The sequence below is a fragment of the Bison bison genome, unplaced genomic scaffold (genome assembly GCF_000754665.1).
Source record: "Bison bison bison isolate TAMUID 2011002044 unplaced genomic scaffold, Bison_UMD1.0 scf7180017864382, whole genome shotgun sequence".
Classification (NCBI taxonomy): domain Eukaryota; kingdom Metazoa; phylum Chordata; class Mammalia; order Artiodactyla; family Bovidae; genus Bison; species Bison bison.
In genome coordinates this window covers 3,719,692-3,735,891 of record NW_011494954.1, presented here as the reverse complement: position 1 = coordinate 3,735,891, position 16,200 = coordinate 3,719,692, and the positions used below count along the sequence as shown (strand labels likewise).

Below are 16,200 nucleotides of genomic sequence, written 5' to 3'. Positions count from 1 at the left end.
AAATTTATTTTTTTAAAAATTGTTCGGCTTAAAAAATGTTTTTACTGTTTGTAGCATATGTCCTGATATTCTTGTCTATGTTCTTGATTTTGGTACATTGCTCCTCCCCACAACCATTTTTTGTTTATCAATATCAGCAATGTTTTACCGACTTTATTATTTATACTTTTTGAAAACTAACATTGGTTCTGTTAATCTTCTCTTTGTATATTTATTTTTGCTTTATTAAGTTTGGCTTTACTTTTACTATTTACTTCCTTTTGTGTGTGTGTATAATTGGCAACTTTCCCCTGACTTGTGAAGCTGAATTTTATATTATTGATTTTCAGCCTTTCTTCTTTTCTAATGCATATATTTAATTATAAACACTTTTTACAGCATGTTTTAGCTTCATTTCACAAGTTTTGACAATAATTATCATTTATTCAGTTTTCTAGATCTTATTCAGTTTTCTTATTGATCAGTGGACTTCCTAGTACTGAGGGAAGTCACTCAGTCGTGTCTGACTCTTTGTGACCCATGGACTGTGTAGCCTGCCAGGTTCCTCAATCCATGGGATTTTCCAGGCAAGAATACTGGAGAGGGTTGCTATTTCCTTCTCCAGGGGATCTTCCCGACCCAGGGATTGAACCTGGGTCTCCTGCACTGTGAGCAGACTCTTTAACATCTGAGCCACCAGAGATTTCTTTATTTTCTAATGTATTAGGGAATCTATTTTATGTTTGAAATGTTTTGAGACTTACTTGCTTTTTGAGCTTTGTATGACTACTTTGATATCTGCCATATTCTTTCTTTCTCTCATTCTTGGACTTTAGTTGCATAGATATCCTCTCATTTTACTATACTGTCTATTCTCTTTGGTCCTTTGTTCTTTTTCCTTCTCTTTGTCTCAATTTTTCATTTGATATAGCTTCTTCCAATTAATTCTTTCTTTCAAGTGTGTTTAACCTTCAATTTATTTTTCAGAAATAAATTGAATTTATTTCAGATATTTATTTTTAAAGTCTAGAATTCCCTTCAATTCCCACCCCATTCCATTTTCTGTCAGCCGTTTAATCTTATCTTTTACTTATTTGAATACACCAAGCTTGTATGCTAAGTTGCTTCAGGCATGTCTGACTGATATCGACCCTATGGACTATAACCTGCCAGGCTCCTCTGTCCATGGGATTCTCCAGCAAGAAGACTGGGGTGCACCACCACAGCCTCCTCCAAGGGATCTTCCTGGCCCTGGGATGGAACCCACCTCTCCTGCAGCTCTTGCCTTGCAGTCGGATTCTTTACGGATGAGCCACCAGGGAAGCCCACACAAAGCTCAGTTGTTTAAAAATCACTGTGGGCTTCCCTGCTGGCTCAGAGGTTAAAGTGTCTGCCTGCAATGCGGGAGACCTGGGTTTGATCCCTGGGTTGGGAAGATGCCCTGGAGAAGCAAATGGAAACCCACTCCAGTATTCTTACCTGGAGAACCCCTGGACAGAGGAGCCTGGTGGGCTACAGTCCACAGGGTCGCAAAGAGTCGAGCATGACTGAGCGACCTTATTTTCACTTTCAACTCAATTATCAGTGTGGATTTCTTTCTATTTTCTGTTTTTTTCTCTTGGTTTTCTATCATGTTGTTTTGTCTGCTTTCTGGTGTTTATGATGAATGTGAGACATTGAATATCAAGAAAATGTAGACCTAAAGTTAAGAAAATTTTCTCTTCACTCAGACAAAATTTATTTTGTATCTGTCCTATATAGCTAGAGACACTGGCAATTCTCATTTGTTTTAATCCTATTATAGATTAGATTGAGAAGACGAGAGATGGAATTAAGTCTGTTTCAGTCCACTGGTGGTTCTTCCCTGTTCAGTTCAATTCAGTCACTCAGCTGTGTCCAACTCTTTGTGATCCCAGGGACTGCAGCATGCCAGGCTGCAGTCCATGTCCATCACCAACTCCTGGAGCTTGCTCAAACTCATGTACATCGAGTTGGTGATGCTGTCCAACCATCTCATCCTCTGTCATTCTTTTGTCCTCCTGCGTTCAATCTTTCCCTGCATCAGGATCTTTTCCAATGAGTCAGCTCTTCGCATCAGGTGACCAAAGTACTGGAGCTTCAGCTTCAGCATCAGTCCTTCCAATGGATATTCAGAACTGATTTATTTTAGGATTGACTGGTTTGAACTCCTTGCAGTCCAAGGGACTCTCAAGACTCTCAACACCACAGTTCAAAAGCATCAATTCTTCGATGCTCAGCTTTCTTTATAGCCCAACTCTCACATCCATACAAGACTACTGGAAAAACCATAACTTTGACTAGACAGACATTTGTTGCAAAGTAATATCTCTGCCTTTTAATATGCTGTCTAGGTTGGTCATAGCTTTTCTTTCAAGGAGCAAGCGTCTTTTAATTTCATGACTGCAGTCACCATCTGCAGTGATTTTGGAGCTCAAAAAAAATAAAGTCTCTCACTATTTCCATTGTTTCCTCATCTATTTGCCATGAAGTGATGGGACCAGATGCCATGATCTTTGTTTTCTGAATGGAGAATTTTAAGCCAACTTTTTCACTCTCCTCTTTCACTTTCATCAAGAGGCTCTTTAGTTCTTCTTTGCTTTCTTACATAAGGCAGGTAAGATGGTCTGGTATTCCCATCTCTTTTAGAATTTTCCACAGTTTGTTGTGATCCAAAGGCTTTGGCATAGTCAATAAACCAGCAGCAGATGTTTTCTGGAACTTTCTTGCTTTTTTGATGATCCAGCAGATGTTGGCAATTTGATCTCTGGTTCCTCTGCCTTTTCTAAATCCAGCTTGAACATCTGGAAGTTCATGATTCATGTACTGTTTAAGCCTGGTTTGGAGCAGCTTCTGAATTTGACAGATGCAACAATGCCAAGCTTACCTCTCTGCAGTCACTTCTTTTCCAAATCTTAGCCAATAATATAATTCTTTACTGCTTTGTTTTCTCTCCAATGCTTTCAAATATATTTATATCACAGTTACCCTTGTTTTTAATTTTTCTTATTGAAAGTAATGGCATGATGGCTAGTGTTCTAGCCTTCATGGACTTTCCTATCTATTAAATCCTCTCATGTTTCAATTTCTTTCTTTGTGCACTGTTTTTTGAATTAATTTCTCATTTCTATAATCAGATTCATGGATTGGTAAAATATGCCCTCATTCCAGGCATCTATTTTTGTAAAAAAGTGTCTATTTGAACACTGTCATGAGCTTTGTTTATGACTGTTTTTGCCTTATGTTGGCAAAGTTGAGTAACTGTGGTAAAAACAATATGACCCCCAAATCCTAAAATTTTTACTATGTGTTACTAAGAAAAAGTGTGATGATCTCTGCTCTAATTCATTAATTTTTCTCTACTTTTTAAATCCAGTCTCTAGTTTGTTTTTCCTATTGACTTAAAAAAATTAATGATATTTAAATGTCCAAATTATCTACTTTTCATATCTACCCATTACTGTTATATATATTAAAATATATAATATATATGTATATGTATACACATTCAGTTCAGTTCAGTCACTCAGTCGTGTCCAACTCTTTGTGACCCCATGAATTGCAGCACGCCAGGCCTCCCCGTCCATCACAAACTCCCGGAGTTCACCCAAACTCTTGTCCATCGAGTCGGTGATGCCATCGAGCCATCTCATCCTCTGTCGTCCCCTTCTCCTCCTGCCCCTAATCCCTCCCAGCATCAGAGTCTTTTCCAATGAGTCAACTCTTCGCATGAGGTGGCCAAAGTATTGGAGTTTCAGCTTTAGCATCATTCCTTCCAAAGAACACCCAGGACTGAGAATGGACTGGTTGGATCTCCTTGCAGTCCAGGGGACTCTCAGGAGTCTTCTCCAACACCACAGTTCAAAAGCATCAATTCTTTGGCGCTCAGCCTTCTTCACAGTCCAACTCTCACATCCATACATGACCACAGGAAAAACCATAGCCTCGACTAGACAGACCTTTGTTGGCAAAGTAATGTCTCTGCTTTTGAATATGCTATTTAGGTTGGTCATAACTTTCCTTCCAAGGAGTAAGCGTATTTTAATTTCATGGCTGCAATCACCACCTGCAGTGATTTTGGAGCCCCCTAAAATAAAGTCTGACACTGTTTCCCCATCTATTTCCCATGAAGTGATGGGACCGGATGCCATGATCTTCGTTTTCTGAATGTTGAGATTTAAGCCAACTTTTTCACTCTCCTGATTCACTTTCATCAAGAGGCTTTTTAGTTTCCACTTCACTTTCTGCCATAAGGGTGGTGTCATCTGCATATCTGAAGTTACTGATATTTCTCCCGGCAAACTTGATTCCAGCTTGTGTTTCTTCCAGCCCAGTGTTTCTCATGATGTACTCTGCATATAAGTTAAATAAGCAGGGTGACAATATACAACCTTGACGTACTCCTTTTCCTATTTGGAACCAGTCTGTTGATTCATGTCCATTTCTAACTGTTGCTTCCTGACCTGCATATACATATGTGTATGTATATAGTTCTTTACACTCCAAGTCCAAATAACATGTTTTAATTGGGTCAGTGACTAAAGAATTCACCGAAACTAGTATAGCAGAAATCACAATACTGTACTGCTCTCTGAAACTATTAAAATTTTTTTTTCCTACTAGATACAGAACAATGGCAGTGACAACCACATTGACATGGAATGAGGAAAGAAGTTTTCAAAAGCTGCTTGGAAATGTTTCTCTGAGACTTCTTTATAAGTCTAGTGTCCATGGAAGAAGCACTGTAGAAATGCAGAATAGGTGCCGTTGTCAAGGACCCATTGTAACAGTGATTTATCATTCCAACAGTATTTTTGGTGTCTTTACACTTGGGCATAGTTCTGACATGTCTGAAAGTTTTACAGAGCCAAATGCTTCCTTCTTTTTTTCACTTCAAAAGAATGAAACAATGGAAATGAAAACTGTAGTTTTAAATTCAACAGTGACATTTTATCGTAATAACCTGACATTTTGTTTCTCTAGTTATTACAATCAAAAATTATCTCTAAATTTTGAAGAAAGTCGCACTTATATACCTAGAATTTTTGAGGAAGAATTAATTGTAAAGTCTCACGCAAAGTCCACATTTTTAGAATGTGAAGTTTTTCGAGTTGAAGGTATGTTAATTTGTACATTACTAAGTTCTGATTCCAGTCTTTGTGTTTGGTAACTCATAATTAATCTACAAGAACAAGAAAAAAGAAGACAGACAAGTGAATTTCATATCACACATTTTTTAATAACCTCCAAAATGAAACATGGAAGGCATATAGGTTATGGGGTTATCACCCAGAAAATATAGGCAGCTTTGGCCAAAGTAAGTTGAGAAGTATGAATGAAGGGATGGAGACGGAGAGAGAAGTTTCATTATTTTGACATGTGACACTTTTTGAGTTAGCCCTGGGACTCCTAGGCATAATTATACGAGTTTGCAGAGTGACTTATACAAAGAAGATACTTTTAGCTCCCCTTAATCTCATTATACTGCCAACCCTAATTCCTAACCAAACAGCTCATCTGGGTTATGCAAAAAGACTCAATGCCCTATTTAGAAGTTAGACTTGGTCACATTTAATCAGACAAGCTTAAAAATTGTTATGCCATGTTTATTTCCTTTAGGAATTAAGGATGAGGCAGGCTACATAAACAGGATAACAAGAGCCACACAGTAAGTTAGTTTCTTGAACTATCTCTTACTCATTTCATTTAGATCAACTGTATGAATGGCACTGACAGTGAGATTAAAAATCATGTTACTTGGAGTGATAAAAATCAGTTACAGTGTTCCTGACATAATGTGTTGAAAACAATTTAGAACAGCAACAAAAGCAAAACCACTACCAGCTGAAACTTTTTAAGATCCACGTGATGGCAGTTTGACTTCATGTTTCACTTTGGTTCTGTTAGATTCAAAGTTTTCCAGAGTTGAGAAGACTATTTTAGATAATTCCTCTGAATCCTTATTTTGAGAATCAAGTTTTCAGAAAAACCTCAGAAAATTTTAAAAACAAAGTCCCCTCTTCCCACTTATAGATAAACACTTGCATTGCATATATTTTATTTCTGTTTCCCCTTAATGTAACATTGTCACTGAAAATTCATTTTCAGTGTTGTTATTTCTTATTATACTTATGGGGTCTAAGGCTAATAGTTTAGAAATTATTTGGTTGCTGGTTAGTTTAACTTAGTCAGATATAGATAAGTACATTTTCTTCAAGCACAAAATGTATAACCTTAGACCCTTTCAAGTTATATGAAAGAAGATGCTAATATCAAAATAATAAATAAGTGTTAAAACATGCTTTTTAGCAGGAAGACAAGCTCAGCAGAATTTTATTGTTCCTTATGAAAGTTTGGCTGTTGTATTTAACAACTGCACTTTTCCAGGCACAGAAATAGTCTCCTAGCAGATGTCAGAGCCTACAGTCCCTATGCAGACTTGGTTTCAGAAATCCGTATTCTCTTGCTGGGTCCAGTTGGGTCTGGAAAGTCCAGTTTTTTCAATTCAGTGAAGTCCATTTTCCAAGGCCATTTGACTCGCCAAGCCATAGTGGGATCTGATGTCACCAGCATTACTGAACAGGTAAGTTATTTCAGGATTTCCTGAGGATTTTGTTTTATAGGTTACAATTATGAGGTCTGTTAATTTCTTTGGCACTTTCTTCAATAGTTTAACCTCCTAATCTATGAACAATTAAATGCTAAATCAAATGTAAAACAGGAGTAAAAATTGAATTAGAATTTTCCCCCATGAGTTATATTAGACAGAGAAGCTTTCCATTTTAATGGACGTAAGCAGTTTTAAGAAGAATGCTTTTTGGTATTTGCAAAAAATAATAAATGTTTAAAAACTTTGTAGAAATCTTTGTCCGAAAAAAAAAAAAAGAAATCTTTGTCCGTTTTATTTGATATATATATATTTACTCATGTCCCACATGATTTTGCCTGGATTGAAATTATTTTCTCTTTTTTTGTAATAAAATAATGAAAATTATGTATTGTAACACTTTTGCATTATATGAGATCATTTAATAGAAAATGATCATGAGAAGCAAAACCTTCATGGGGTAAATCAGTCTACCAACGCTCCTATAAAGACTATCTTATTTGTAAATAAATATATTTAAGGAAATAAGTACTAATGCCATTTTTAAAACTGTTATGCTAAAGATCTTTGATTTACAGTGCAATATTTATCTAGAAGCTTCCATTCTATGCTTGTCAATATTATGTAATCAACAAAAAGAATAAAGGGAATTAATAGAAAATATTAATGTATTGAATATTATCTAACTCTAATTAGAGTTAATTTCTTTCATGTTGAGGTACCAATAAACCCCATTCACTTAGATCAAAATCTCCAGTGGAATTGCTTTAGGCATTTTTATGAAGCAATGGGTGCTTTGACTCCTTCACAAATGACAATAGGTTACAGAGGAATTCTCCACCTCCTGGTTTGGACTGAAAGAACTGAGTATCATTTGGTGTCTCTGAGAAGACCTTTTCTTTGTGATTCTTCCCAAATCTTCTATAGTTGAGTCTATGTTGAAAGTGTATTTGACCAATAAATGAAATTTTTTCAGAGTTATCCTGAAAAATAGTCTTGGGATCAGATGGAGTGTGTCTAGAAAAGAAGCTTTGTTAAAGTGAAAAGTGAAAGTGAAAGTTCCTCAGTTGTTTCTGACTCTTTGTGACCCCATGGACTGTCCATGGAATTCTCCAGGCCAGAATACTGGAGTAGGTAGTCTTTTCCTTCTCCAGTGGATCTTCCCAACAGGGATTGAACCCAGGTCTCCTGCACTGCAGGCAGATTCTGCATGCAAAGTGCTCCTAATGCATGTCAAAATATGGTGGTTGTAAGCTGAACTTTTCTCATGGAATATCATATTTGATTGAAAAGACAACTGAAAGACTTGCTTATTTATACTTGGATATTTGGTAGACATTTTGGGGAAAAATGCACGAAATGAGGGTATCACTTCAAGGATAACAACCTACAGTGTTTGTTGTCAAAGATAACATTTGAGCTTTTAAGAAAAAGAGCATGAGGAAGTTTGTATCCACTACTTTGAGCTTGAAAACTTAAGAACTTAAAGACTTATCTAAGGAGATTAATGATGGTATTAACAAATATGATATTGTAATATTGTACAATGAAATGTACCAATATTTGGAAGATCCAGATAAGCCAGTGAACCAATACTTTCAAATGACCAATGCATCAAGTTACAAAATCATGGATGGATAAAAAATATATTCAAAGTGTAAAATAGATCAATGAACTTAATGTCATAGTTTGAAAGTATCACAGATTTCACATTGCAGGGAACCTTTGAGAAATTATCACTTGTTCAGCTTTGATGTATTATTAATGAGCAATGTCCAGAATTCTCTGAAAGCTGTTAAATTAAATACTCCCTCCTTGCCTACTACCTGTATGTGTGAGGTCAGATTTTTCATATACTTCAACCCAAACAATATATCACAAGAGATTGAATGCAGAGGCAACTATGAGAATCTTGCTGTTTTTTATTGATTCAGACATTAAAAAGAATTGCAAAAAGTATATCAATCCCACTCTTTTCTATAATTTTTTGAAAATAGTTTTTCCCTAAAATTGTTAGATTAATATATAACAGGTTCATATTATATTTTTAAATAATTTAAGAAATACTAAAAATGTTTGTTTTAATTTCTAGTATGTTGCACATAAATAGATAAGACCTACATGAATAAAATATCTTTGGGAGCCTCAATAATTTTTAAGAAACTTAGTTGATCTTGAGACCAAAATGTTTGAGGACCACAGTATAAATATTAATGGGTTTTTCTTATTATTATTACATCTTGAAGGCTAGTTGAAGAGTGAACTTTTATATTGCTGTGTTTTGTTTTACAGTATAGGATATATTCTATTAAAGATGGAAAAAATGGCCAATCTCTGCCATTTATGTTGTGTGACTCCATGGGGCTGGATGAGAAAGAGGGAGTAGGCTTATGTGTGGATGACATACCCCACATCTTAAAAGGCTGTGTGCCAGACAGATATGAGGTAAGAATCCTTCAAAGTCTAGAACATTTCAAATCATTTTCAGCAATGCTTTTCATTGATATTTCATCACATGCATTTCTAATTTTTATAAAGTGGTTTCAACACCAACCAATACTACTGTATTTTAAATTAAAAAATATTTATGTAAAGAAAGCAGATAACTTCTATTATTTTCTACAGCATTAAGAAATATAACCAAAAGGCAAGATTTTACTCATATAGGTTCCAGGAAAAGGTCAGGAGGAACTGTGTTTATATTACTCTTTGCAATGATTCTAAATACTAGGAAAGGAGTAATATAATCTCTTGCACTTTTATAATCACTTAGACAAAATATTGAAACAACTACTCTTAGTTGATATGTGATGTTACATTGAAGGTGAGCAGGCTTCACTACTTAAATACAGCCTAAATACCTGATTTCAAAGGTTGGCTCTGCTACCAATTAGGTGTGTACCCATAAGTAAGTTACATGCTTGTCTCTGTGAGTTTTTTTTTTTTTAATGTGGGAAATGTAGATAATGATAATGCTGATCTCATAGGTGGCTAAAAAGATTAAATGAGAAGATAAATTCTAAGTTCTCAGAAAGTTAAACATTATTGTCACCTTTCTTTTAGGTATTGGGTGCAATAAAATTAGCCTCAATTTCTAAGCAGTGATTTCCTTTTCCTCAATTGTGCTTTGAGATTTGAAGAGACTGAGACTTGAAATTAGCTTTTAAAGTTTAAAAATAAAATAAAATTTAAAAAATAGCACTGTTTGTACTTTTCTGAAATATTTCCATTATGGATAATTAAGTTGTAATTATATATATATATATTTTGCCAAAGCAATGAAGTGGGTTGTATTATTTTTTTTTAATATAATGATGCCATGCTAACAGTGGAGAGGAAGTATGAAAGAATGCTGTGAACTAATCTGGGGCAGGAGTGTCTGGGAGAAGGGAAGTTTTTGTGTTGGAAGTTAGTGGCGATCATGCTTGAAACATGAATTGTATCTGAAAGAATTCAGCAGAATTCTTGTAAATGAATGAAAGCATTCTCTTAAATGTTACCTTATATTTCTATAACAGTTTAGTCCCCAAAAACCAATTACACCCAAGCATCCTACTTTCATCACCTCTCCATCACTGAAAGACAGGATCCACTGTGTGGCTTACGTCTTTGATATCAACTCTATGGACAATCTCTCCTCTAAAATGGTGGCAAAGCTCAAACAAATTCAAAAAGAAGTAATAAACTGCGGTGAGTTTCAAAACATTTTTACTTTGAAATAAAGATACATCCACAGAAAATTGCAAAAAGAATACAGCAAGGTCCCATGTCCCCTTCTTCCAATTTCCAGAGTCCCAGTTTGGTTGGTGGCAGTAGCAGATAGAGATCATTCAAAGGCTTTACTGAAATCCTTAAAGACTAGAATGGCTATGATTTTTTCATCATGTGTGATTTTCCTATGGCTAGATAGAGGAATTACCTCCCCATATTAGGTGACTAGACCAGAAAGATTAAAACCAGGAGATACAACACTCATAAGGCGTGTTATAGCTCTGTTATTTTGTTACATGGGTAGATTCCAGTAACTACTGCTACATACAGAACTATTCCATCGCCATGAAAGTCTTTGTCATGGTACCCCCCAACCCTCACCAGTTAATTTTTGGCAGCAATTAATCTCTCCTTTATCTCCATAAGTTTTGAGAATGTTATACAAATGGAATCCCAACAGTATGTCTGATTTGAGGCTGGCTTTCTTCACTCAGTCTAATATCCTTTGAATTACATAAAAGTTGTTATGTATATTAGTTGTTCATTTCTGTTTATTGTTGAGTACTAATTCATGGTATAGATATTCCATAGTTGTTTTAACCATTCTTTATTAAAGGACTTTTTGATTACTTCTGTTTTTGGGCTATTGCACATAAAGCTCCTTTGAATATTAGTGTGCAGGTTTTTGTGTGGATGTAAGTTTTCTTTCTTCTGGGATCATTCCCCAAAAGTGTGATTTCTGGGTCCTATGCTAACTCTGTGTTTAATTTTTTAAAGAAAACGCCAAACCACTTTTTAGAATTACTGCACATTTTCTATTTTTACAATATATGAGAGATCCAGATTCTCTGGATTCTTGCTAGTATTTACGATTATTGCTTTTTTTTTTTTTTTTTTAACTTTTCTAGTAGGTATATAATGATAGTTTACATTGCCCTAATGGTGGCTCAGCTGGTAAAGAGTCTGCCTGCAGTGCAGGAGACCTGGGTTTAATCCCTGGGTCAGGAAGATCCCCTGGAGAAGGACATAGCAACCCATTCTAGTATTCTTGCCTGGAAAATCTCATGGATGGAGGAGCCTGGCAGGGTACAGTCCATGGGGTTGCAAAGAGCTGGACACGACTGAGGGACTTCACTTTAATGATTAATTACACTGACCATCTTTTAATGTACTTATTTGCTTGTATATGTCTTCTTCAGTAAAAGATCTCTTCATGTCTTTGACCTGTTTTCTATTTGGACACTTTGTTTTTTTTACTGTTGAATTTTAAAAGACCCGTAAATTCTAGATATGATTCATTTGTCAGATATGACATATGGTTTGCAAATAGTTTCTTCCAGTACTCAGTTGTCTTTTCAATATCTTAGCAGAGCCTTTCACAAACAAAATATTAAAAATGTTGGTGAACTCCTATTTGTCAATTTTTTCTTTTAAGGATCATGTTTTTCATTTTGTGTCTAAAATCCTTCACCAAGCTTTAAGTCTTGGATTTTTTTCTGTTTTCTTCTAAAAGTTTTATATAGTCTTAACATTTTACATTTAAATATGTAATTAATTTTGAGTCACTTTTTGTGTAGGATATGAAGTGTAGGTCAAGGTTTATTTTATTTTTGCCTATGGATATTCAGTTGCTCCAGGACCATTTGTTGAAAAAACTGTCATTTCTCAATTGTATTGCTTTTGTACCATTATCAAAAATCCATGTCCTCACTTCTGTGCATCTATTTCTGGGTCTCTATTCTGTTCCCTTGATCTATACGTTCATTCCTCTACCAACATCACACAGTCTTTATCACTGTGGTTATATAATAATAAAAGCTATAGGTCTTAAAGTGGGTAAAATAATCCCTTCCACTTTATTCTTATTTGTCAAAATTATTTTATCTATTCTAGTTCCTTTACATTTCTGTAGGAATTTTAGAGTTACTTTGTATATTTCTACAAAAAAAGTCTTAATGGGATGTTGATTGTTTATTAGTTCTAGGAAGACTTTTTTCATCATTAAATTCTTAGGATTTCATGTCATCTCAAATGGGGACAATTTTATTCCTTCTTTCTTAACTTGTATGTGTTTTATTTATTTTTGTTTATCTTACCATCCTGGCTCGTACTTTTAGTTGAATAGTGATGAGAACAAATACCCTTGTTTTGTTTCTGAACTTAGGAGAAGAGATTCAATGTTTCACCACGTTAATGTCAACTAATGCCATTATAGTTTTTAATAGCTGTTCTTTATTAAGTTGAGGACGTTCTTCTTTATTCCAACTTCTCTGAGAGTTTGTTTTTTTTTAAAGCATGAATGGCTATTGAATTTTGCCAAATGGTTTTTCTCTATAGATTGATATGATCATGGGAATTGTTTCCCTGTGTAGTCTGTTTATGTCATGGATCATATTGACTGAATTTGAATCTTGAGCCAACTTTGTCTCCATAACACAAAGCCCATGTGTTCATGGTGCATAATTCCTTTTATATATTGCTGAATCCTATTTGATAATATTTTATTAAGAAATTTGGCATCTACATTTATGAGGGATATTGGGCTGTAGTTTTTTTGTTTTGTTTTTTAATTTCTGTAGTGTTTGCCAAGGAGAAGGCAATGGCACCCCACTCCAGTATTCTTGCCTGGAAAATCCCATGGACGGAGGAGCCTGGTGGGCTGCAGTCCATGGGGTCACTAGAGTCGGACACGACTGAATCACTTCACTTTCACTTTTCACTTTCATTCATTGGAGAAGGAAATGGCAGTCCACTCCAGTTCTTGCCTGGAGAATCCCAGGGACGGGAAAGCCTGGTGGGCTGCCGTCTATGGGGTCGCACAGATTCGGACAGGACTGAAGCGACTTAGCAGCAGCAACAGCAGTATTTTTCAGGGTTTGGTCTCAGGTAATATTGGTGTTATAAAATGAGTTAGGAAGTACTCTTTCCTCTTTCATTTTCTGGAAGGGATTGTATAGAATTTTTTTTTTTTAAACGTGTGGTAGAATTCTCCAATAAAACCATCTGGCCCTGGAGATTTCTTTTTCAGGGATTTTTAAAACCATGAGTTCAATTTAAAAATAGTTTTAGGGCTATTAAAATGATCTATTTCATATTAGATGAGCTGTAGTGTAGTTTGTAGTGTATAGTTTCAGTCTATTTCATCTAAGTTGTCAAACTATGCATGTAGACTTGTTCATAGTATCTTCTCATTCTTTTTATGTCTTTGGGGTCTAAAGAGATATCCCTCTGTCCTTCTTGGGGAAATAGCTGTTAGTAAAGTAGAACTTTGGTTCAGTTACAACCAGTTATTTACTTTGATCTCTATGGTTTTAGGGAAAAGGCAGGGTCCTTAGTAGAACTGTGAAATCAGTGTACTTCATGTTCACAAATGCTCTCAGACAACTCTCCTTGCTTTCTCTCTTCCTTGGGGTTCTTTTTCAGTCTTCAAGATCCAGCAACCACTTCCCCCCCACTGACCAATTTAAAACACACTGTTTGAATGGGATAGTAGCTGATTGAAACTTAGTATAATTTTAATTCCATTTAGAAATAGTCTCTCATTTTGGAAGAAATAATGTCTCCCATTATAAGAACTTCAAGTCCCATATTGAGATTTCTTGGGAATATTCCATTCTCCTGATCTTAAATTTACCTTACAGAGTACTATTTTCACACATATTTAATTATCTTGTTAATACACTACTGTTTATGATGTAAATTAACTGATTTATCTAATTGATATAGGTGTAGCACAAGTAGCATTACTTACTAAAGTGAAAAATTGCAATGAAGTTCTTCAAGACAACTTCTTAAAGATGAATAAGGCTATGATTTCTCAAAGCCAGGTAAAGAATACTTTTTGCAACTAGATAGAATTGTAATAGTTTTATATTTTTGCATGTGTGTGCATGCTCACACTACATATTCACAGGTAAATGAAGAAATGAATCAATTGGCTGGTTGATTGAAGTTAATACCCTACTTTAAAATAATAATCTGAATTATAATTATATTCAGAAAATAATATTAAGCCATTGTGTTTACTGTTTCTTTCTTAAATTATATTTAAATTCAGTCAAATTTTAGATATAAGACTTACGTTTATTAAATTCTTTTTTCCACAGATACAGAATGTCAACAAGATACTAGGCATTCCTCTTTCTAGAATATTGGTGGTTGACAATTATGCTTCAGAGAGGGAGATGGACCCTGTAAAGGACATTCTGATCCTCTCTGCGCTGAAGCAGATGTTCCGGGCTACGGATGACTTCTTAGAGGATTTGCCTCTTGAGTAAACAGGTGATCTGGCCCCATCCTGCTCCTCTCACGAAGTTTTTGGAAAAACACTAGCTATTTCTCAGTTGGATGGTTGGTACCCATCTGCCTGCAGTAGTCCTGACAGCCATGTAACAGTATTGCTTTGTTCTCACCCTTTTTATGTTTTGTTTCCAGATACAACTGCAGGAATGTTCCAGCTCTGCATCAGTTGACTTGATTCAGACACTTGGCCCAAGCTGGAGTTGCCAACAGCCTCTTTGAGATTCTGCCTCTACTCGAGTTTTGCTTTCTGTCCCTGACAATATTTAGCTGATGGTTCCTTCTAAGATCAGCCATACCTCAAGTACAAAGGCCAACCTTGAGCAGTAGTGGGCCAACATATGTCCTATTGCAAACCATCTTTCATATTTATGCACTATTTACAAATTAATTTCTATGACATCTTTGAATATATCCTCAGAAAAGTTAACTATTTCCTTACTTACTTGTCTTAATTGTTTCAATACTTAATTTAAAACTCAGTGTCAGTACTAACCACACTGAGCATAAAATGGTTAGAGATATCTGCTTCTCTAAATAGTGAGCTTTTCAAGAAGCAGGGTTTGGATTTTGCTTATCTTGGTATTCACAGAAATTCGCACACTGCCTGGAAGGGAGCAAGCATACCTGCTCTTAAGCATATCTCCTGATCTCCCCAGTGTGATAATGTATATTTAAAATTTTCTCCTTATGGAAAGGAAGACTGTGAGAGAATGAAATGCTGGAGATAAATAAAGGAAGGAGAATGTATCACTTAGCTCTGGATGAAAATATGAATTTAAGTTAATTAAAAGAAACAAGTGTTCCCAAGAGATTAACATTTCATTTCTGTGAGAAAAAACAAACATTTTTCCTCTAATGAACCCGTGCCTGATTTTCATTGATTGAATTCCAAACCACCCTAGCCATATTTCCAAAGTAGAGTGATCAAATAAGGTTACTGCTGCTGCTGCTGCCGCTAAGTCACTTCAGTTGTGTCCAACTCTGTGTGACCCCATAGACGGCAGCCCACCAGGCTCCCCCGTCCCTGGGATTCTCCAGGCAAGAACACTGAAGTGGGTTGCCATTTCCTTCTCCAATGCATGAAAGTGAAAAGTGAAAGGGAAGTCTACTACTGCAAGTCAATTATAAGGTTCTTTTATACAAGTACTCCCAAATGATTCTAAAGTTCACTGGATAGCTGAAGAAGTTAGAACTATTAATAAAGAAAGATGAAGAATCAGGTTTTCTCTCTTTTTACTTAACTCCTTTCAATTTTCTGTCTTTGTCAAATGAATATGCTTTGGATCAATAGTTCTTTGTATTAATACAATCCAACTTAGAATTATTATCTTTTGGGGGAAGTCCTGGGTATTACAAGGGCAAGAATTCCTTCAGGATAATTATGGGAAAAAGAATATTTCCTAAAGCAAAGCTACAGGTGAAGCCATGTTCTAATGAATGTCCAGAAGCCATAGTTCAATGGAAGAGATGGATAGGTTCTTTAGAAAATATTTGGGAATAGAATGGTCATAAGTATTGAGGAGTAGAGCCCAAGTAGATGTTGGGAACAAAATTAGAGTGGCAGACAGGATAGTTATGATGTG

At 35.5% G+C, this 16,200-nt stretch overlaps 1 protein-coding gene across 1 annotated transcript in view; it reads left to right on the top strand.

Moving 5' to 3' along the window:
• IFI44L (interferon-induced protein 44-like) overlaps positions 1 to 15,836 on the top strand; it is an 18,261-nt gene extending 2,425 nt beyond the window's left edge. Inside the window, exons 2-9 of the mRNA XM_010857572.1 lie at positions 4,621 to 5,114; positions 5,617 to 5,665; positions 6,385 to 6,580; positions 8,897 to 9,049; positions 10,123 to 10,294; positions 14,042 to 14,142; positions 14,422 to 14,596; positions 14,750 to 15,836. Of these exons, the coding sequence (XP_010855874.1) occupies positions 4,631 to 5,114; positions 5,617 to 5,665; positions 6,385 to 6,580; positions 8,897 to 9,049; positions 10,123 to 10,294; positions 14,042 to 14,142; positions 14,422 to 14,592 (1,326 nt within the window). The 5' untranslated portion in view covers positions 4,621 to 4,630 and the 3' untranslated portion in view covers positions 14,593 to 14,596; positions 14,750 to 15,836. The remainder of the gene's footprint in view (positions 1 to 4,620; positions 5,115 to 5,616; positions 5,666 to 6,384; positions 6,581 to 8,896; positions 9,050 to 10,122; positions 10,295 to 14,041; positions 14,143 to 14,421; positions 14,597 to 14,749) is intronic.
• Positions 15,837 to 16,200: the final 364 nt, after the last annotated feature.